General features: G+C 33.2%; 1 protein-coding gene across 5 annotated transcripts in view; it reads right to left on the bottom strand.

Moving 5' to 3' along the window:
* The window catches only part of Ehbp1 (EH domain binding protein 1), a 283,096-nt gene that overhangs the window by 6,000 nt on the left and 254,547 nt on the right, over positions 1 to 22,549 (bottom strand). For all 5 annotated transcript variants that reach the window (XM_013022530.1, XM_013022533.1, XM_013022532.1 and 2 more), the window contains 2 exons: positions 2,771 to 2,870; positions 1,709 to 1,782 (listed from right to left, as the gene is read on the bottom strand). In XM_013022530.1, coding sequence (XP_012877984.1) covers positions 1,709 to 1,782; positions 2,771 to 2,870 — 174 coding nt within the window. The remainder of the gene's footprint in view (positions 1 to 1,708; positions 1,783 to 2,770; positions 2,871 to 22,549) is intronic.

Genomic DNA, 22,549 nt, shown 5'->3' with positions numbered 1-22,549 from the left:
AAAATATGACTATTACTCTATGTATACAAATGCCATGCATGATTTCAAAATGGTACATTATTTAACATGGAAGCTTATTTAAGATTGTAAACTTGTATGTATGCAGGGATAGGATGGCCAATAAAACTGTTATCTTTTAGATGAGTGAGGCCTTCCTTTTATGATGTATTTGGTAATAATAATACTGGTGTGGGGGATAGAACAACATGTAATATCTACCTTAAAAAGCAGCTATACTGTATCAAGTTGTATTTTAAGGACAATTTATTTTTCTACAAACAGGAGAAGAGGAGTAATTTTTTTAAAGAATACTTAATTTCCAGTGTAATGTACAATGAATCTATTAAGAATATACTGTTTGATAAGCTATTTTTAATGCTAAATATATACACTATATAGCATACACCATATTTGCACATACATAGTGTTTTCTGTATATACTTTTCAACCTTTTTAGTGTTTCACTTGCTTAAACATTATACTATGATCACAAACATTACATCCAGAGGGAAAAAACCCATTAATGTATTTGTACAGTTTCTTTCAATGGCAGTTTTACAACACTTCTTAAATAATTCTGACAAACATTCAGATAGCCATTTGAAGGAAACTGGCTAACTGGAGCCTTTTAAAATAAAATAAATCGAGTTTCTAAAGATAGATATACAAATGTTACCAGTGGTATTTATCAAATAAGATTATGGATATAAAAGTAGCTAAAAATAAAACTAACACAAATAGGACAAATATATATGTATGTATAGGATAAATAAGACACATGATATTTGATAGTAATAGTATATTAAAATATTTTAAAAATATAATACTTCACTTGGCTTTCTTTTACAAACTAAGATTTCTAGTTTCTGAACTAATTAGAATCGACTTATTATGGATCAGGTATCTTATCAGGTGAAGAATGAAATTACCATGGACAGTCAATGGGTTAAGAGGTCAATATAGAATAGGAAAATCAATTTGCATTGATTAGACAAAAGATCCATTTTACAGAGCCCAAAGGATTAGCTTTTAGGCAGAACTCTTTGAACTAGAAATATTTTCCAGTGAAAAATATAAAGAGAAGAGTATTATGTAACACCTGTGAATTTTAATCATATGTAGTAAATGGTACAGTTACGTTAACTGATGTTTACTGATATTTTAAACCATGCATAACATTTCTATGCAATTCATTTCTATGAATTATAAATTGTATCAAAATATTTCATTTCCCCCCCTCATGTTCATCTTTGCCTACCGACCATTTAAAAGGAATTCGTGAGTCTTAATAGCTACAACACAGTCTGGAGAGTGACATATACCAAAGTTGACAACAATGATATGATAAAATTTAGAGTCTAAAGATGAAAAATCAAAATGAACATTTTCTTAAACCTTCCCAAGAGGAAATAATTTTAAATTGCAAATGAAACCAAATCAGTTAACTCTTTATACGTTTATTTTATGTAAATTTAGTCTTGTTCAATCAAAAGTTAAGGTAATTCTGCATAGTAGCAAACATAATGATAATTATCTATCTGAATTAGGATCCTTAGATTGATGATACTGCTTTCTGCCTCCAAGGCAATTATTTGTAATTCCTGTAGATACCTCATAGACCAGAGTTGGTAAAAACCAGATGTGTGTTACACTCTAAATATCACATTGAGAACAGATACATACCTCTCCTCATCACTGCATTTCTTACCTTCAATGGCTAGCATTGCCCGCAATTCCCGGTTCAACAGCTCGTACCTTCGTTCTAAATCATGTTCTTTTTCCCTAGGCAAGTTGCAAAAGTTCATCAATATGCTAATTACTAAATCATTAAACACTTAAAAGAACCTTTAGGTTACATTGATTTTAGGACTCGGAACTGACTTTTCTCTTTAACTTTAAGCCACTCCAAACAAATGATATACAAACTCAAATCCTTTCTCAGCTGAATATTTACAAGTGTGCTTTTTTTCTTCCCTCAATTTTGAATGGCACGAAAGTATATTTTAATCTGAGCATTAATAGTTTTATTCTTCAGTGGTGGGTATATTAAGTGCCAGGTGTAAGGTCATTTTTGAAAACACTTTTCATAGTTTACAATAAATACTTTTTAAAAATTCAAAACCCCATGTGAAAAAGTATATAAGAAATACAAAATGCCAGTGCAAATTTAATATAGAGAAAAATAAAAAGTTCTGGACAAGTTTCGTGTTTCACTAAATTTTTGTTAGGTAGAAGTTATAAAATTAAGAGGTTTTTTTTTTTTTTCCCCCTTTAACCAAAATAAAACATAGTAAGCTTGCCATTTCCCACACTAGGTGGCATACTATAAGAACATTGCTGGTAAGCAGAAAGGAACAAGCATTAAATCTTTTGCTGAAGTGAAGTTAAAGACTAAGAATGTTTACATATGGCCTAGTTTCCACTTTAATTTTTACAATCATCAAAAGATCACTTCAATTAATTTCTTATCTTTCTTAGATTAATATTGCTGACATATGATAAATGCATTTTTGTCCTTATAAAGATTGTTTTCTTACACAAAGACAGTTCCTATTCCTTTACTTTCTGCATCATAAACACTTTTTTTTTCCAGTGTCTATTCTTCTCCTTATCTGAATGGATAAAAATTATTTACTATTTTTTAAAAATACAAAATACTATAATTTCTAAGGAAACACACAATTAACTTTAATAAATATGAAACCCCAAAGCAAGCAATAACAACACAAACCTAAGATTTATCAGTAGAAATATAGTTGTGAGTACTTACAGAAGAGACAGCTGGTTCATTCTTCTTATTAGGGCATTTTTTTTATTAACTAACATAAACCATTCTTGCATCATAGCTTCTTCTTCTTCCGTATTCCTTCCTATAGTTCAGGAAGAGTAACTTCTTATTACATGATATTTTACAAGCCAAATAATCACTTAGCACAATTCTTTTAAGATGAAAAATATTTTAGCTACTTCAGTACTACATAGTTCACTACTTATACTGTAAGACTGAAGTTCAAGGTCTGGAAGAATTCAGTATTTAAAAACTTATAACTCAATCTTTTAAAGCTGGTACTATTCAGCATATATATCTTAGTTCCTTGAACATTCCAATAGATCATATTAACACTAAGTACTGTAAACAAAGTGTTCCACCTTATAAATCCTCCCCAGAGGCTGACTTGCTATTATGTTTCAATGAAGAATTCACAGTGCTGACAGACATACAATCATGATTTAAAAAAATCCCAAAAACATTAAAAAAAATCATTACAAGAACCATAAAACTAGGAAGAGATTAGAAGACTGGATGAAAGCTTCCACTCATAACAATTTACTTTTAAAAAATTTTCCTACTGCAAAGTATAATAAGATTTATATATTCATATATATAAATAAAAGGCATATATATATATATATATATATGAAAATATGTACACACACACACACCATTCTGGAACTCATCAACCAATAAGGTAACCATTTCCACATTATTAAATGAATGTAAATGGCCATGCTACTAAAATGCCTCTTTGTGAAATAAAATACATTATAATGAATATAGTATTCAGAAAACATTTGATTAAAGAAATAATCTAGTATTTTCGATTATGCAGTTACTGATTACATACTGGAGGTATTTGAAGTTCACTAATAGTCATACCCATTCCATCACTAAATCAGTCCGCCCTTCCCCATTAAAGGCTAGTACATTTACCATTAAAATACAATATAATATATACTTGGAATTCTTCATGCAAAAGTAGACCACAATTTACTTTTTAAAATTGTACTTTTCTAAATTATACTAGTCAAAATAACTGTTTAAATTTTCCCCCTGGATTTCATTCATGACTGTATTGCTTTGCTAGGCCAAAATTTAATATTACCAGTTCAAGTTCTGAATAACATTCATAAGATTAAGAATTTACTGGGGAAAAACAAAGGAGGGGATAACAAGAGGAAATGCTTGAGAGGAAATGTACTCAATACCTTACTCATGTAACTGTAACACCTCTGTACAGTATCTTTACAATAAAAAAATTTAAAAAATTAATGTATTAAATATCCCAGCTATATACAGCATTATTATCCTGTTTTATTTTCTTTTTAATACTTTAGATAATAATACAGAATAAAAGAATAATACAGAGGTATAACAGTAAAAAAAAAAAAATCAAGTCTTATTTCACTAACCCTACCGTCTTTACTTCCCTACCCCAGATCCCATTTCTAGGATTAAGTACTATTACACTTTAGCATATCTCCTTCCAATCACATAGATATGTCTATCAAACACATGTATATATCATATCTATACACAATTACAAGTTTCTTTAACACCACTGAGCTGATTTACATTGGCCTATGATTTATTTTCTCATTCTGTCCAAATATCAACTTCATTCTTTTCAATGCTTGCATCAACCGTGGGCATGCCATAGTAAAACTATTTCTGCATTAATAGAAATAGGAAGAAATTTAAAAAATAGAATAGGATACAAAAAGCTGGTCTGTGTACAGAAGAAAAACCATGAATTTCTAAACATCCCTATAAAACAATCATCTGTTGTTTATCATTAGGGAGAATAGTGAAGATATGTGCCTTCATTAAATTCTGTCAAAACTGAGTGGTATGAAGCCGACTTAAGATAGATTCTTTTAGAGCCTGAACAAAAGTCTTTATTGTTTTACAGTATTCTTAATCTCTCCTTTAGGGTAGCTGGTTTTGTATTCACTTTGGACCATGTGATGTCTTGACACTGGTCATGTGATACAGGCTGCGATAGGCACAAATCCCTGGGTAGTAACAAAAGAAGAAAGAGTAAAAAGAAAAAGCTGAGAAAAAGCTTGCAATTTGGAAAAAGGCCAATTGTACCCCGTGAAAGCTTTTTGATCAGTGAAATGACACATGTGGGCAATATTAATAGGTGTAGATTTTATGATATTTTTGATCAGTGAAATGACACATGTGGGCAATATTAATAGGTGTAGATTTTATGATATTTTATTTTCTGATTAAAGATCTGATTCTTGTATTCATAGTCTAAATAGGTTCTAAAATATAGACATATTAAAACTTTGTTTTGATTTTAACTTAACCTATAATTGAGGCTTTCAAGCAATAGTAGGAGCAACCAGCCTACTCTTAAATTAGCATTACTTTCTTCAATGGAACACTGTTTCCTTGAGTATAATAATATTGATGTGGTACTGTGTTATTTTCAGTTTAACTCATGCCTATGATTTCTAGGTAAGAAACAAAGATACCCCTTTCCCCTTATTGTTAGGAAATGGCTAATAATAAAAGAGTATCATGTTTCAAAGGGAAGTAAACCTAACAATAAATATTTAAGGACACATACATTGTTATATAGGTTATTTAAATTAAACCACAAATCAATCCTGTATCACAAAAGCCTATCAGAGATAATAATATATAATGATGGAAATGTATACTTAGTCTATAGTAATAAAAAAATTAAAGTTTCTTCTTGGGCATCATTACACTATTGTTTTTAGAGATTTAAAAATTTTTTAAATTTAAAAGGCTTTTAAAAGCCAGTAAGCTGAACCATTACAAATTAATCCTGACTTTAATAACTGGTTAAAGACCCCTTTAGCTTTATAAGTAACAAAAAATATTAAAGCCTGTGATCACAGTGAGCTTTTCTCATTTCTCCTCTAACCATTTGTTATTTAATCCAATACTAGTAATCCAATTTGTCCATCAGACTTTTAAAGGGCAGAATGCAACTTCCTCAGCTTAGACACTTTTCAAAGTACAATATATTTTTCAAATGAATGCTGGATGTTTCATTTTTCCCAACTGTTCGTAGCTCTAATGCAGGAGGAAAAAAAGAACAAGATGAACATTGTTCATACTGATTAAGTAAGAGCTCATTAAAGAGCTGTCAGTGCAGCACTTTGAATATGCATGAAGCATATAATCAGATCTAGTACCGTCACTAGAAGAGAATACGGTAAGTACAAAGGATTGATTTAATTACTTAGAGTGGGCTGTGGTGGTAAAGCAGTCTTGTTAGTGAAAAAAGAAAAAGAGGTTGTATTCTGGCAGTTATAAAAAAGGCAGTTTTAGCTTCTGCCACAATACTTAATCTCAGAATAAAGCACTTTACATTGTAGCTTAAAAATGAAGACTGTCATTATATTATAAAATGGCCATAAATCATTTAATCTTGTTTAACCATACCTGGTTAACTACTTCTCTTTCAGAATGATCTTTAATTTGTAATTACAACCACACTTTTACACCTGAGAGCCAAGTGACACTTTTTAATTTGTTTAGTTTTTAGAATTTATTTTTATTGTCTTTAAATAACTGTAAAAGGAGTTTCAATGCAACATGTCAATTTATGAGTACAGTGCATCTTGAGTAGTTTCACTTCTTCCATCATTTTCCTTCCTCTCAAATTTTTATCAGTTTCATCATCTGAAAAACTCAAGATACTTAGTATAAAAAATGCCTAAAAAATGAAGTCACGTATACAGTTACTAAAACGTGACAGCATGACTCGGATATTTCTTTATATATTAAAATAATACCTCATGCATTTATAAATATATTACCAATAAAAACATCATACTCAATATACACTATGTTGAAAATGAACTATACAACTTGTGAGGGAGTGGGGTTGGGAGAAAACAAAGGAAGAGGTGACACTGTCCAAAAAGAAATTACTCATTATCTGACTCATGAAACTGTAACCCCTCTGTATATCACCTTTACAATAAATTTTTTTAAAAAGCATCATAAAAACTGAGTTTTTCACCTTAACATTATGACAATCTGATTATAAATGTGTTTACTTAAAGACTTGTGGTTTTAAAAATAAACTGCAATTTTATTTTTTTATTTTGGTGCTGGTCCTAGGACTTAAACTTAAGGTCTAGGAGCTATCCTTTAGCATTTTTTTTTCCCTCAAAGTTAGCGCTCTACCACTTAAGCTGACGCTCCACTTCCAGTTTTTTTGTTGGCTAATTGGAGGTAAGAGTCTCAAGCTTGCTCAGGCTGGCTTCAAACTGATTGTCAGATCTCAATTTCCTGAGCTTTTAGGATCACAGGCATGTGTAATGGGCACCCAGATATCACACTGTCTTAATGTCAATTTTTTTCTCTTAATCAATTATTCTAGCTGGAGTACGATTTGTAAAATTATTAAGCAATCAAGAATAATATAGAATTTAGTTACCTCTCACAGGTACCAAAACTATTTAACAGAATGCATCATATAATGCACAGTACTATGTGTAGTATAAACATTTAACTAAATGTCAATTGACTACAAGAACTGCTTTTATTTACAACCAAAAACCAAAAGAAAATGATTTAGTTACAATTTCTTTTAGGAATTCATTTATATACTCAAGAATTTCTATGTGGTTTCATTTAGTATTCAGCTATGGGAATACACACAAATGAATTAAAGATTAAAGTGATGCCCAAATTCTGAAACTGTTTTTTTTTTTTTTTTTTGTCAGTGGCGGGGCCTGAACTCTGGGCCTGGGTGCTGTCCTTCAGCTCTACCACTTGAGCCACAGCGCCACTTCCAGTTTTTTCTGCTTATGTGCTGCTGAGGAATCAAACCCAGGGCCTCATGTATGCAAGGCAAGCACTCTATCACTGAGCCACCTTCCCAGCTGAAACTGGATTTTATAAATTTTTTGTAATGCTAGGGATAGAACCAGGGCTTTGTGAGTGCTAAGCAAGCTCTCCATGACTGAGGTATGTCCTAAGTCACACATCGATATTAAAAAAAAGTATACATGGCACAAGGTTGCACCTATGACTTTTCATAGCTACAAATCTCAAAGGCATTAGTATGACCAAAATTTCAGAGAATGAATCATTCTCTGAACTCTCTACAGGTGAGCACTTGGTAAAAGTTGAAACTCTCCAAAGATGAATTAATTTTAAAAATATATATGCAGCATACTTTGTAAGAAGGGGTAAAATGCAGTGAAACACAGGCATCATTCCACAGAATAGATAGTAATCTACTTGGAAAATCAATTAGGCATCTGTTAATCAGGAGAAAACCTGAACTGTGAACTGCACTCACAGATAGAGAGCACCTCTCTCCTGAAGCCCCTCTTTTGGGACTGGACCAGTCAGACTCCACTGTATTCTAATCTTCTAGAGCCCTCTCAGACAAGTCATGGGAATGACTCAAAAGCAGTTCTAAGTGGGGGCATGGTGGCACATGTGTGGAATCTCAGCATCCTGAGTGCTGAGTGAACAGAATCTTGAGTTCAAATCCTGGTATCAGTGTGCCCCCACCCACTACAGAATTTCCAGAACCTTTAGTTTCTAGTAATGAATGAGTTCACTGCCCCACATATGCAATTAAACAGACCTATAGTATCCAAGGGTATACAGACCTAAGGAGACCACAGCTGAGGAAATACCAAGAATGCTCAGGGTGCACAGGGTTCTGTACTGTTTGATTCACTGTTTCTCCCATAATGCCAGCCAACTTCTGCCAAAGACATGCCTGCCACCTTGCAACATATCTAAAATTTTCAATGTATCACTTAAAACGTATTACACGTTCTTTTTGGCTTGGGAGAATGACCATATCTTGTACCAGGCATGATTTGCTTTTTGTGAGGCATATTTTCACAAAATATAGGGGAAGGAAACACTTGGCAGATCACACAATGATATAAACTGACTGAAATCATCTCTCCTTTCACTGAATAGTTCACCTGTAGGAATTTTTCTTAAAACATTCTCTTCACACCTATTATTTTTTGACTATTCTTGGCCAAAACCATGTGTAATAAATCTGAGGTCAAAGCAACAAAACACACTTCACTACGGGGCGGGGGGCGGGGGGAGAAAGGGGGGAGGGAGGCAGCAAGTCTTTCTCTGCTGAAGTGTGGCCATGCAGTAGACAGCTACTCCAATGTGAAAGCATGGCTGTGTTATTACTTTACATATTAAAATACAGTATCTCATGCTTATTATAAATATATTATCAATAAAAACATCATAAAAGTGAAGTTTTTTACCTTAATATTAAGACAATCTGATTATAAAAGTATGTTTTGCTTTGTTTCTTTAAAAGACCTGTGGTTTTGCCTCTAAAATGTGACATCTTTCCTTGTACCATAATGTGTGTGTGTGTGTGTGTGTGTGTGTCTGGGAGCTTTTTTGTTTTTTTTTCTCTTCTCAAGGCTATCATTCTACCACTGAGCCATACTTTTACTTCCAGGTTTCTGGAGATGAATTGGGGATAAGGGACTTATGGACTTTCCTTGCCCAGGATGGCTTGGAATTGTGATCTTCAGATCTCAGCCTCCTACATAGCTAGGATGACAAGCAGGAGCCACTGGCCTCCTGCTCTATTTAATCTTTTTTTTCCCCTCTTAATTTAAAATAAGCTCTTGAGCCAGGAACCAGTAGCTCTATTGTAATTCTAGCTACTAAGGAGACTGAGATCTGACAATTTCAGATTAAAGCCAGCACAAGGAAGTCAAATCCATGAGATTCTTACTCCCAATTAACCAAGAAAATGCTGGTCTAGAGGCATGGCTCAAGGGGTAGAATGCCAGCAAAGAGCAAGAAAGCTGAAGAATGTGAGGCCCAGAGTAGAAGCTGCAATACTGGCATGCACACATACACACAGAAAATGAAACAGTAAGAGAATAAAACAAGTAGAAGAAAATGGTATTAAAAGCATTAAAGTTGGGATCCTTTTATTCTCATGAGAAAAGATCTTAATGAGTACTTCTATGGCACTTGACACATTTTTTAGCTTTGGCTATCAAGTACTATTAATTCAGAATGAATTAATGAGAGATATAACATTAGGTGGCTTTGGAATGGGTAAAGAAGCAGTATATAACCAACAAATGCAGGAGACAAGGTAGGTATTTGTAATTTTATGTATTTTGTCTTCACATACTGTCTCCCACTCAAACCAAAGAGGAAAACTTAAAAGAAGAAACTTAAGAGGAAATTTAAAACAAAAGATTAAAGAAATTTAACATATTCTTATATATTGATAGCAAAGTCCACTAAATTCCTTTAGGAATATTAAGTTGTTTTGTTTCATTTTTGAGTTGTAGAATTGAGGTATGGTACATTGTCAGGCTAGCCTTGAACTTCTGGGCTCAACTTCCTGAATAGCTGGAGCTAGAGGAACATATCATTATACCTGATTTTGAAAATAAATATGTGTGTGTGTGTATAGTTTGCTTAAGGCTATGTATGATTTTTCATTCTGTATAAATTTCTTCCAAATACCATTAAAACAAATTTTCACAGAAAAATTTCTATATACATTAAAAATTAATTAGCAGTATTAAGAGCAAATTAGCTGGGCATGATAGTATACCCTATGATCCCAGCTCATTGGTGGTGGGAAGTAGAATTCCAAGGCCACTCAAGGCAAAGAGCCAATTTCAAAAGCAAAACAGTTTTGAACATTATATATATACAAGGGCAGGGAGTGTTCCTCAAGTAATAGTGTGCTTGTCTAGCATGCTCAAGGGTCCAACAGGATAGGGTAAAGTGTAAAAACATATCAACTCAATAATTTTTCTTTAACTTGTAAACATTTCCTGAGGAAATAGCTCCTTTGAGTTCATGAGTACCCTTTATATTCCAGTACAGAAGTGTTATGTGGGGTCAGGGAACAGATACAATTAGTAGAACATCTATGAAAAGTATTAGTATGCATATCTAAAAGACATAATTTACTGTCCACTGGAAAAAGATCTGGCAACAAAATGAACAGTGATTTATAAGCAGAACTTTGTAAGCCCCTATAACAACAAAAGGAAGACTGAGACCTATTTGATCTGGCAGTTCTTTCCCCAAGATGAGGGACCTCTCAGACACATCTAGTTGTCTCTATGCATCAATATCTGTATTTTTACAGAAAAATGATTCATTTGTAGAAACTAGGAGAAAGATGTTAGAATAGAGTTTGTATCTTTCCATAAACTACCTTGATTTTGACTCAACTGAGGAGGCAACTCACATACACTTATCCATCTCTAATGTTATTCTTTGTAAAATCAAATTGTGAAATCAGGCTTAAGCTTCTTAGCACAGTGTCAAGATGAAACAGAGGAGGAGAAAGACATTTGTAAAGTTGCCTCCTACACAATGTCCTAAAATAAATTTCTCAAAATGAAACACACAAGTTCAGTTTGTTTTGTATGTGACTTACAAAACTCAAGTAACTAGTATACCAATTCAATGAAACTTAAGCAGATTAAAGGACTAGCAACATTCCTAAGGCTGCCTTCTCAGGAAGTAACTGCAACTATGTCAGTTACTTTTTAACATATAACCTAATGGCTAAACACTAGCAACAACAATTTTTCAGTCTTTATTGTGGTTGGTACTGGGACCTGAACACAGAGCCAGGATGTTCTCCCTTATCTTTTCCACTCCAGAACTGTGTTCTACCCACTTGAGCCACAACCCCACTTTTAGCTTTTTGGTAGTTACCTTGAAGATAAGAGTGACATGGACTTTCTTGCCTTGGCTGACTCTGACTCATCCTCAGATCTCAGCCTCCTCAGCAGCTAGGATTACAGGTGTGAGTCATGAACAGGCACCTGGAACAGCTTTCCAGACTTAGGTCAAATTCCTAAACCTGTTCTACTTACATTTCTTGGAGGTGGAAGCAGAAAGGAAGAGAGGGAAAAATGGTGAGGAGGTGAAGAAGAAAGTCTTAAAACAAAGAGATGAGTTACAGAATGGGATAGATACATTCTTGTTAAAAGCTAAGAAAAAAGGAAAAAGTAGAAACAATGATAAATAGAAAAACTAAAATACTTATGGCAGCAGTTTCTTGTATATTAAATGCTCACTGTTTGCCATGCTGTACCCAAGTATTCAACATTTTGAAATAGGCAGTATTTGTATTTCCTCCAGTTTTAAAAAGAGTTGAGGAAATAGAGGCTTAGAGAGATTAAGTTAAAAATTTATCCAAGACCACCAACATTCCAGCTGGGACCTTGCTGATTTTAAACTCTATGTACTTCAGCTCATACCTCTAATTCTAGTTACTCAGGAGGCTGAGATAGAAAATTGTGGCTCAAAGCCAGCCAGGGAGGCACTCCTGAGTCCAAGCCCCAAAATAGAAAAAAAGAAAAAAAAAAGAAAAAAGAGTCTATGATCTTAAATCTACCTGTCATGTTTATCATCTTTTGGCCCCATATTTCTCAAATGTGGTCTGTGGATGATCTGTCATAGAATTGCCTAAAAAATGGGCCCCATTCCAAATCCACTAAATTAGAATCTTTAATCAAGGTCTAGGAAGCTGTATATTTAATAGCTCCTTTTTTTTTTTTTTTTTAGACAGAGCATTGCTTTGTAGCCCAGACCTGGAACTCTCAATCCCTCCATGTAAGCTTCTGAAGTGCTAGATTATACCATCAACATCAGATTTGTTATGGGTACCAAAGTTTGAGAACCACTATCTTGGGTCTTTCACAAAAAAATCACTGAAATTAATTTTTCATAAAAAGAAAGGGTGATATTCCATGTATAACATGTTATTTTAGCATTGGCATGACATTACACAAATTTAATTTCACATTCAGAAGAAAAATATGTTGCTGCCAAATCAGTTCAAATGCCTAAATTTTACTTCATAGATAGTTGCTGAGAAAAGAAACCCACCACATTTTCCTAGAATTTCTACTCTCTTAAATGTTAAATTTTTTTTGTTACAGTCTTGAGTAAGGACATAGTTTTGCTTTCAGCAATAGGCATGTTCCAGATAGAAACTTCTGGTGTTGGGATAAGTCTTTAGGTTCAAAACTTGCATTTTACACTTCCAACTCAAAATTTATAGTTATGGAAAATACCCTCTAAATATCATTGATAGAAATTATATATAAATTTGTTTTTCTGTATAAATGAATAAACTTGAGTCAGCAAGATGAGAAAATTCAGCCTAAAACAGAGTAAAAAGCTGGAGCATACAGTGAGCACTAAGAGGAGAGGAAACAAATGTTACAAATGAGAACCTTAGGAAGCTCTTTGCATTTCTGAACCAGAGATTGCTTTCTAGAATCTCATAATCTAAAACCTACTGCATAAACTAGAATGGGTTAGTGATAGTAGAGTGCTCTTACTTCTAAGCACAATTTATAAAGTTTCTTTCTTCAACAGTACAAATAATAAAACCTAGGTAGAAATAGGTATTTGAACTAGCTGAACAAATTGTGAAAATAAAGAAAACCTCCAAATGTTAGTTTTCTTGTTACTGTAGAAGAAAAAAATAAAGAGAAACATTTAGTGTGGTGTGGTGCTAGGGCTCAAACCCAGGACCTTGTGTATGATACACAAATGTTCTACTACTCTACTTCTCCACCCTGATATAATGAATTTAAAAACTAAAAAGTATAAAAACTTAAGAAAAGCACTATTAAGTACCTTACAAACTTTTTTTTTTTCGGGGGGGGGGTCCGGTCATGGGCCTGAACTCTGGGCCTGGGCGCTGACCCTCAGCTCTTCAGCTCAAGGCTAGCACTCTACCACTTGAGCCACAGCGCCACTTCCAGCTTTTTTTTTTCTGGTTATGTGGTGCTGAGGAATCGAACCCAGGGCCTCACGCATGCAAGGCAAGTGCTCTACCACTGAGCCACCTTCCCAGCCCCTAAACTTATCTTTTAAAAGAAATTTTATCCCTTATACTGTCTCTTCATTGTTATTTTCATATAATTAAATGCCTCACTGTAATATATTTGTATAAAACAATAAAATGTAGAAATGCAAAAAAGAACAATATTTATTGTCATAACTTTTTTATTTGGTGCTTGATCATGAGTCATTCCCACTTCTGATATATTTAATTCAAAGGAGACCCTGATAAGTTTAAGTTTTCAGTGAATCATACAAATAATATTAGGTAACATTTATTAAGCTTTTCCTATGCTATTTGCCAGTACTGTGCAAAGGTTATCTCATTTCTTACAATTCTTTTTTTTTTTTGGGTCCGGTCGTGGGGCCTGTACTCAGCCTGGACGCTGTCCCTCAGCTCTTCAGCTCAAGGCTAGCACTCTACCACTTGAGCCACAGCGCCACTTCCGGCTTTTTTCTTTTTGCTTATGTGGTGCTGAGGAATCGAACCCAGGGCCTCAGGCATGCAAGGCAAGCGCTCTACCACTGAGCCACCTTCCCAGCCTCTTACAATTCTTTTAGCTGACATGCAATACCAACTTTGACTCAGTGTGTTCAAAGTTTTGCTAACCAAGGTACAAATTCTATATAGTGTACTATATATCAAAATATATTTGTTGAAAAAAATGAAAATCAAAAGACAAAAAAACATAAAGCTTTATCTTTTGAGAATTCACTGTAATTTCATGCATGCGAGACAAGTACTTTACCATTTAAACGATACTCTCAGGTTCCTTTTTGTTTTTCTTGGCAGTTCTGGAGCTTGAACTCAGGGCCTGAGCACTGTATTTTAGCTTTTCTGCTCAAGGTTGGTGTTCTACCACTTGAACCACACCTCTACTCCTCGCTTTTTGCTGATTAATTGGAGATAAGTCTCATGGACTTTCTTGCCTGACTGACTTTGAACTACTCAGTAGCTGGGATTACAAGAATGAACCACCAGTGTCAAGCTTTAGGCCTCAATTTTTATGTTTCAGGCCATATTATTCTCATTCTATTATAGTGGAAACTAAGGCTCACATTTGAGTTAAGCAGGGATGAATATACATAGCAATAGAGTAGAATCTTGGTTATCTTCTTCCCAACTAACTAGGGTTCCAACTCACCTCACAGCAGAAATGGCTGAGTCTCTGTTTTCAGATGAAAGTATATTTAGGATGAATCACTAAAAAAAAAAGTCCTTCTCCAATAATTTTGTCAAAATTAATGGAAGACATATGGCCTTGACACATAGTTCACAGGACACTTAAAAGAAAATTCACATAGAAACTTTTGCTCACTGTTCTATCTGCCTACTATCATTCTGTTAATCATGGATGTGACAGAATCAATTGTTTGACATATTTCTATATGCTTATATACTCACATTTCTGCATACTAAACTAGAATAGATTCACATGACATTGTATCATACTCTTGCAATTAGAAAATGTTACTATTTTGAATTCTTGACGTCAGGAAATATAAAACAAAATCTTTACCTAATACAAAAAAGAAACCTATAAAACTACATTTAACAAATATATGTTGGCGTTTTACTTCCAAAAAGGAATGAATTCTGTCAACTCAGAGTTAATCAAAGGATGTGGCACACTGCTGCTGAAAACTGCAGAAAAACTCACTTTATAGAAAAATTTCAATAATAAAATCTTTTATTAAAAATGGCTTATGATGACACAGACTGAGTGCCAGGTGAATTTGTTAGTAATAATTATTTCAGTGAAAAATAAGCTAGGTCTATAATATTTTAAAATCTTAGAGATAATTTTATTTACTTTATAATACCAGATTCCCTCACTTTTTCTACTTATACAAAGTTCCTTTGCAGAGGCAACCTTGTAAACAAGCCTGTTCCTTTGATATTTTATTTGTATAGAGATCAAATGAAAACATTCTACTTCATTTATGTAGTTACTTTTTGTGCTGGTCCTGTGAGCAGTTCCTAAGCTTTGTGCTCAAGGCTGGTACTCCACCACTTGAATTACAGCTATACTTCTGGCTTTTTGGTGGTTAATTGTGGAGTCTCACAGACTTTCCTGCCTGGGCTGGCTTTGAACTGTGATCCTCCTCAGTTACTAGAATTATAGGTGTAAGCCACCAGAACATGGTTTCTACCTTTATTTGGTTTGTCACATTATAAAAACACTATATTCAAAAGCCTAAGTTCTTACTTTCTTTTAGTTTTGTAGCCAAAACACCAAAAACAGGTATCTCAACTTAATGTATACTTTAAAAAGCCAATGACCTTTTTTGTCACTATAATTTGTGTGAAAATAGACGTTATAAAGTAGAACTTCTACTTTATGGTGTCATTTTCATACATTAATTTTAATTCCCACCTATATTAGAAAGATCATAGTAAATGATTAAGAATACTAAATTATAAAGTATAAAATATGGTTGTGTTATTTAGAATGTATTTTCTACATTTTCTTAACTGTAATTTCCCAAGTTATTCCTGTTACTGTAGGACTTTTCTCTTCATTTTGTGAGGAGTGGGAATAAATTATAATACTTTCAGAGGTAAGATTTTTTTTTTTGGTCCAGTCGTGGGGCCTGAACTCTGGGCCTGGGCCCTGGCCCTCAGCTCTTCAGCTCAAGGCTAGCATTATACCACTTGAGCCACAGCGCCACTTCCAGCATTTTCTTTTTGCTTATGTGGTGCTGAGGAATCGAACCCAGGGCCTCAGGCATGCAAGGCAAGCACTCTACCACTGAGCCACCTTCCCAGCCCCAGAGTTAAGATTTTTTAAAACTGATGTAAGCAAAGTACAGCCATAAAATACAATTTTCAAAATAAAAGTCAAAGAAACATCAAAGGTATATGTTGCATGTGAAAAACAATGGCAAAAATTTCCTCTGAAAATCTGGAGTGTGTTACTATTTTTAAATCTTTTCCTTCCTTTCCTGGTTATTAGTTGTATAGAATCAGTTTAACTTTTCAGTTCAAACCAATTTTGAGTTTCATTTTTCCTCTTCTAGGGTATGGGAAGAGATGGGGGATTGAGAGCAACTGGCAGATAAGGGAGAGATAGTGAAAACTATGTCCCTTAGAAATATATAATTAAAATCTAATATAGTAACTATCTCCCAAAGAATGTATTTCTATCATATATATTTCAACAATCTTTGTTGTTTTCTATAGTCTAAGTCATAAAAAGCATGTAACCAGCCATTTTCTAATGCTCTCTATAGACCCTGTTTAATGTTAATGAATTTATAGGCACAAATAGCTAGCATCAAGGCTATAGTGAAAAGCAGAACACTTCAAGCATTTAATACAGCTAAAGGGGCAGATTAGAGATCAATAACAAAATCACCTGGTAAAAAAAGGAAAAAGGTGTTGCATTAAAAGGCTTTTTGCTTTACAGTGAAACAATACTGAGAAACCTGTATTTTAGCACTTGTACTCAACAGGCACTCCAAACTATGCAATGATGAGAACAGAGACCCATCCTTTCTAATAATCTTGTGACAAAAGCTAAAAGACATCATCCTATTAACTAGTGATCTCAACTGCTAATGCGGAGTACTTCCTGGTGCCTTTTATGTAGAATGCTGCTATTAAAACACCACTAAACATTCACTGTGAACAACACAGAATCATTCATCTTTTATCAGCATCTCTTGTTAGAAGAGTATGAGTGGGGCTGAAGGTGTCATTGATATTATGGAGTGGAAATTAATCAGAAATTTTTCTCATATTTTCCTCATCTCACTAATTTACTTTTGTTCAAATTTCCTCCTGTTAAAAAGTTCATACCCAACCCCCTGTTGTACTCTTTTAAGTTAAGAATATTCAACGAGTGCGTCTGCTGAAAAGCACTAGGTCCTAACACAAAAAGCATTCGAAATTCTCATTTAGTTGTCTTTATTTTGCTAGCACCATGTGGTCCTTGAAGATGTAGAAAACACGGGAAGCCGAGTAAAGATCAGAGCAAGCTCATTAGCATTCTGACAAAATTGGAGTGGTGGAGATGTATAGTTTGCCTAGTTTGTCGTTTTGAAAGCTACCGGTGGTAAGCTTTCTATTTCATTGTGCCTTTGTCTTTTTTTTTTGGTCGGGGGGAGGAGGTGGTGGTGGTGTTTCAAAGCAGCAGGGAATTTGTTAGCCTTAGGTTTGCACAATGCATTGTGGGAACCTTTCCTGAATGTTCAGCCCTAGATAGTATCATTCCAGTTTGAGTCAAAAAGTTTTTTATTTTCCTTCACCATTTATAAGAAAGAACATGTATGTGACTCTTGGTGTATAACCTTAATGTACATTATCACAATTTCGTCTTCCCTGTTGTCTAAATCATGAAGTCCAAAGAGAGAATCTAAATTCCCTTACTTTCCCTTCTAAAATAAAAAATTTTAAACATTAACACTTGTGTTCTTAATTAAGTAGCATGCAAGATTGGTTCATTCAAAACTTAATGTTAAATAATATTTCCATTTATTTTTTAATCTAGTATAAAGAAAAACATAGTTTGTATTTTTAAAATTAGGTAAATAAGGAATATCTCTTAGGATATTTCAATAAGTTGTTACCTTATTCATTTGCTTTTATCATCTTTTTTGTCTTTTCTTTATTTAATGTATGACTCACTTTGAAGAGCTAAATGGGCTACATTAATGCTACTATTCAACATGAATGTTTCCAAGTTGCAATGAAATGGATAAAGGTCTTTGGGGATGAATTTATCTAAATCCTTGTGATTGCCCTCCTATCTTGGATGATGACCCAAAAGAATGTCAACAGCTCATTTTCCCAGAGAGCTGGAAGCAGTCCCTATGCAAGCCATAATCTGCACATTCTCAAAGAACCATTTCAAACATTATATTTCACAAGCTGTTTTAAGTGATTTTCCTCTCATCTCTAGTATCCTAACAGTACTTTGAATATCAGTGTCTTTGAAATTAGGGCTAAACAAAATTTTACAAATGAATTGTACATATGGCATAGAAGTTTTCAGATTTGCTTTCAAATGTGTATTTTAGAAACACGGTCATCTTGTTACAGTATTATTTGTGGCATAAGTGAAATAATGTCTAAAAATACTTTTCTCATCACAAAAAAGTGCTTTTCATTGTTCATTATTTTACTGAGAGTCAATTCTAACTTACAGCTTATCAAAATCCCAAGGGAGGACTGGAACATGGCTCATGTGGTAGAGTACTTGCCCTGAGTTCCAACTCCAATGATACAAAAAGCAAAAGCAACAGAAGAACAACAATGGTACATAAAATACAGCACATGATATAACCAAATTAAAATACTTTAATTGGGCTGGAGATTTAATAGGAAAGGGGATTTAGTTCAGTGGTAGAACACTTGCCTAGTGTTTGAGAGGCCCTGGGTTTGATCCTTAGCACTATAAACACAACAAAACAAAACAAGGCGAAACACCCAACACAAATAAATGAATTATTTCTCCATGAAGCTTTTGACAGAGAAGCATTTGGTTATATTATGTTTTACTTCCTTCCTTCAGTGAAAAGCCATTATACTAAAAAGTGTATCACAGGGATAGCTTTTATATATGAAATATTCATATTATATTAAGAGTGCCTAATTAAAGTGATATATACCTTTTTCATGTCTCTAAGCTCTAAATTCACTGCTTAAAGCTTATTGGCTTTCTTCCATGATTTAAAATTTCATTCTTAAAGCAAAAAAAAAATAGAAAGACTTGTTATTTATCAATAACTTTTGCTATGATGTGACTACATATTGTTAGGATATGAAATTTGACTAACTTAAAACGATGCATTAATATATCCCAAGTACCTGTTCTTCAGCTAGCTTAAAAATTCAAATGGATGTTACTACATACATAATAACTAAATTAGTTTATACTTTGCAATATGAATAAAGTTGCACATTTACCCCTTCAATGCATTTTTCTATCAGTTTCCTAAATAAAATCATCTGGACTAGCTACATCAAATGAGAGAGTACTCAAGAGTATTTAAATTCAGTTTTAAAACAAATATTTTAGCAATTTACTTAGCTTGTAGGGTCTGTTTCTCCCAAAATCATTTAAAAACTACCTTGATTTTAGACTTTATTAGAGATATTCTTGACTGATAAGGCCAAGATTGTTGTTAAACAATTGTAGAAAGATATGTAAAAAAGTAGAAGTTGGAAAGGCAGTGAATTTAAATTTTTTAAGGTTTAAAACACACTAAATTTGAATTTATAATAGCTTCAAAGTAAAACATAAAGACAGAGTTAAAGCATTATAAGTAAACAAATGCAGTCTACAGTTCATAGCAACAAACATGTTAACATAGCTTTTATATACCACATCAAACTTGGTGCTCAAATTATACTGGTGCTTAGTTTTCTATGACTTAAAGGCCAGATGTTTTTCACAAATGGCCAACAATCGTTGTGAGAATAAATTAATGATTCATTTTTTTAAGCTTTGATGGAATTAAGAATACTTCTTTTCTCAATGTGCCCATGTGAATGTTTGCCCGTTAAATTTCTTCTTTTTCCTTTTTTTCTTTCTTTCTTTTTTGACAAGTGAGGCCACCCGGCAGAAAACAACTGATGCAAAACCCAGGAGTAATCCCTCTGTTTAGTTCAACACTATGGTTAGCCTTAACACTGCCTTTATTATCCAGTGGATTTAGAGGAACTTTCATTTATTTGTTGGCCTCAGTTTTCAATTCTGTTGCCCTCTTTAAGGAAAACTATAGTTATTCCTAAGTAAATACATTTGCATAATACTACAATGAAATGCTCTGGATTTTATTATACTCGCAAGCTAAACAGGGATTGTGTACATATGTAGCATGAAAAATATGTGGAAAGCATCAAGATATAACTTAATAATCATAAACCATATTGCAATGAGGCTATAATTCCAACAATATCTTAAGTATATAGATATTTACTTAAGAAAAAATCTGAAGCCATAGAAGCCTAAGAAATTTATTTTCAGTTTCAAATTGCCTCATTAAAACTTTCTTCGTGAAAGGATCATTTCAAATAAGTAAATAAATACATAAATATAACTTACCACACAGATAATATTTTCTATGAACATTTAGTCTAAATTATAAAACACTTATTCTATGTAAGTAGAATATAATTTTTTAATTTATCTGTGAGTTAAAAATTAAAGATTCACTTCACTGTGAAGAAACTATAGCAAATAATCCAATGTTTTATTTATTTATTTCTATGTGGGTTGTTTTGTTTTGGTGTTACTAAAGACCAACCCCTCACACATTTTATGTTATTTCCCTACCTCCCAAAGTATTTTTAAGACATATTTCAAAGTGTGGATTGTTTTCTTGAAATATTTAGGAACTGAATTTTTGTTTTGAAATAGCTGTATAACAACATGGCTCAGGGGAAGAAAAACATTCTGGAATGGGAGAAAATACCTGTTCTAATTTTAGCTTTGTGCCAGTCTCTTACTGCAACTTCAGTGTTTTCATCAGTAAAATAAAAACACAAAGATGATCTCAAGATCCTTCATATTCACAAACAATTATAACTATGCAGTAGTAATATATATAATGTATATAATGCAATATTAGAACTTAGTGTTTAAAAGTTGACTGTTAGCTTGTTTTCTCAGTTGCTTTAAAAGGTGATTAGTACAAATGACATCATGTATAGGTAGACTACAAAAAGCCAAAATTTAGTAGAGCTTCTCTAGAGTCTTACATCATTCATTAAATGAAACATGTAAGACTTAGTGAGGAATCTTAAAATCCCTAATACCCTTTCCTAACAGTTTTCTCTAGTTAATGAATGAACATTTATGCAGAGCAAAACGCATGGCCCAAATGTTACACTCTGATTTAGAGGTTGAAAGGATCAATCTTACACACAACTCTTCTTTTTTCTTCCTTTGTTTTTCCTAGAAACAGTAACATCACTTTATAGGTAAACTTAGCTAAGAGAAAGTTCCACATAAGACACAAATAGAGATGGCTAATTCAGGACATTTTAACTGTATCAAAAAAGTGAAATAGAAAACCGATAATATTGAGGATATACTTCAATGGCAGAGTACTTTGCCTAGCACAGAGAAGCCCTGGGTTCAATCCCAGCACTGATGTGTGCATGTATGTGTGTGTCTGTGTGTGTGTGTTGACGTTCTACTATTCAAAAGAGAAGTACAGGTCTCCTACTAAAAATGCAATTGGGTTTTACACTATATAATATTCTCTTGGGAATAAAAAAATAAACATGCACTTTAGGGTGTTAGCAAGTCATATACATTTCTTTTTATAAAATTGATTTTCCCATTGGACTAAGCACATCAATACAAAACAAATGAACTACCAAAGTGCCCTAATTAACAATTTTGCAAGTCTTAGAGCAACACTGTGGTCATTAAAGTCTATTCCATGGCATATCTGTTTCTGTTAACATTTCAATAGACCAATTAAATGACCTTTCCTCCTTCAAACTCAATTAAGCTAACTGCAAATGCCACCTTACTAAGTATTCATACAAAATATACACAAAGGAAATTAATTTTTTATTTCTATGGATCTATGCAATCAAAACTATCTTAAAGTTAGCTTTCAGAGAATTTCACATAATGTAAATATACAATATCTTTGTATGAAATTGACAAAGTTAAATCTTTATAATCTAACCTTACATATTTTTACTTCTGGTTTATTACTGTCACCGTTTTGAAATACCCTCATAATTAAAAAATTAAGTCCACAAGTACTTATTTTGGAAGAAATTATAAGCATATAACCAACTATGAAAAAACCCTCTAGGTATAAAAGGGTTAATCTTTTTTTGGTATAGTTAAAAGAAAAAAAATGGAAGCAGTGATTTATATAACACTTAAACCTCTGTAAAGATGCCTAGCACTTTGTAATAATAAATAGAAAAAATTAACTCATTAAATT

This window comes from Dipodomys ordii, unplaced genomic scaffold (assembly GCF_000151885.1).
Source record: "Dipodomys ordii isolate 6190 unplaced genomic scaffold, Dord_2.0 Scaffold63, whole genome shotgun sequence".
In the NCBI taxonomy this organism is placed as follows: Eukaryota; Metazoa; Chordata; class Mammalia; order Rodentia; family Heteromyidae; genus Dipodomys; species Dipodomys ordii.
This window is presented reverse-complemented; position numbering and strand designations above follow the sequence as displayed.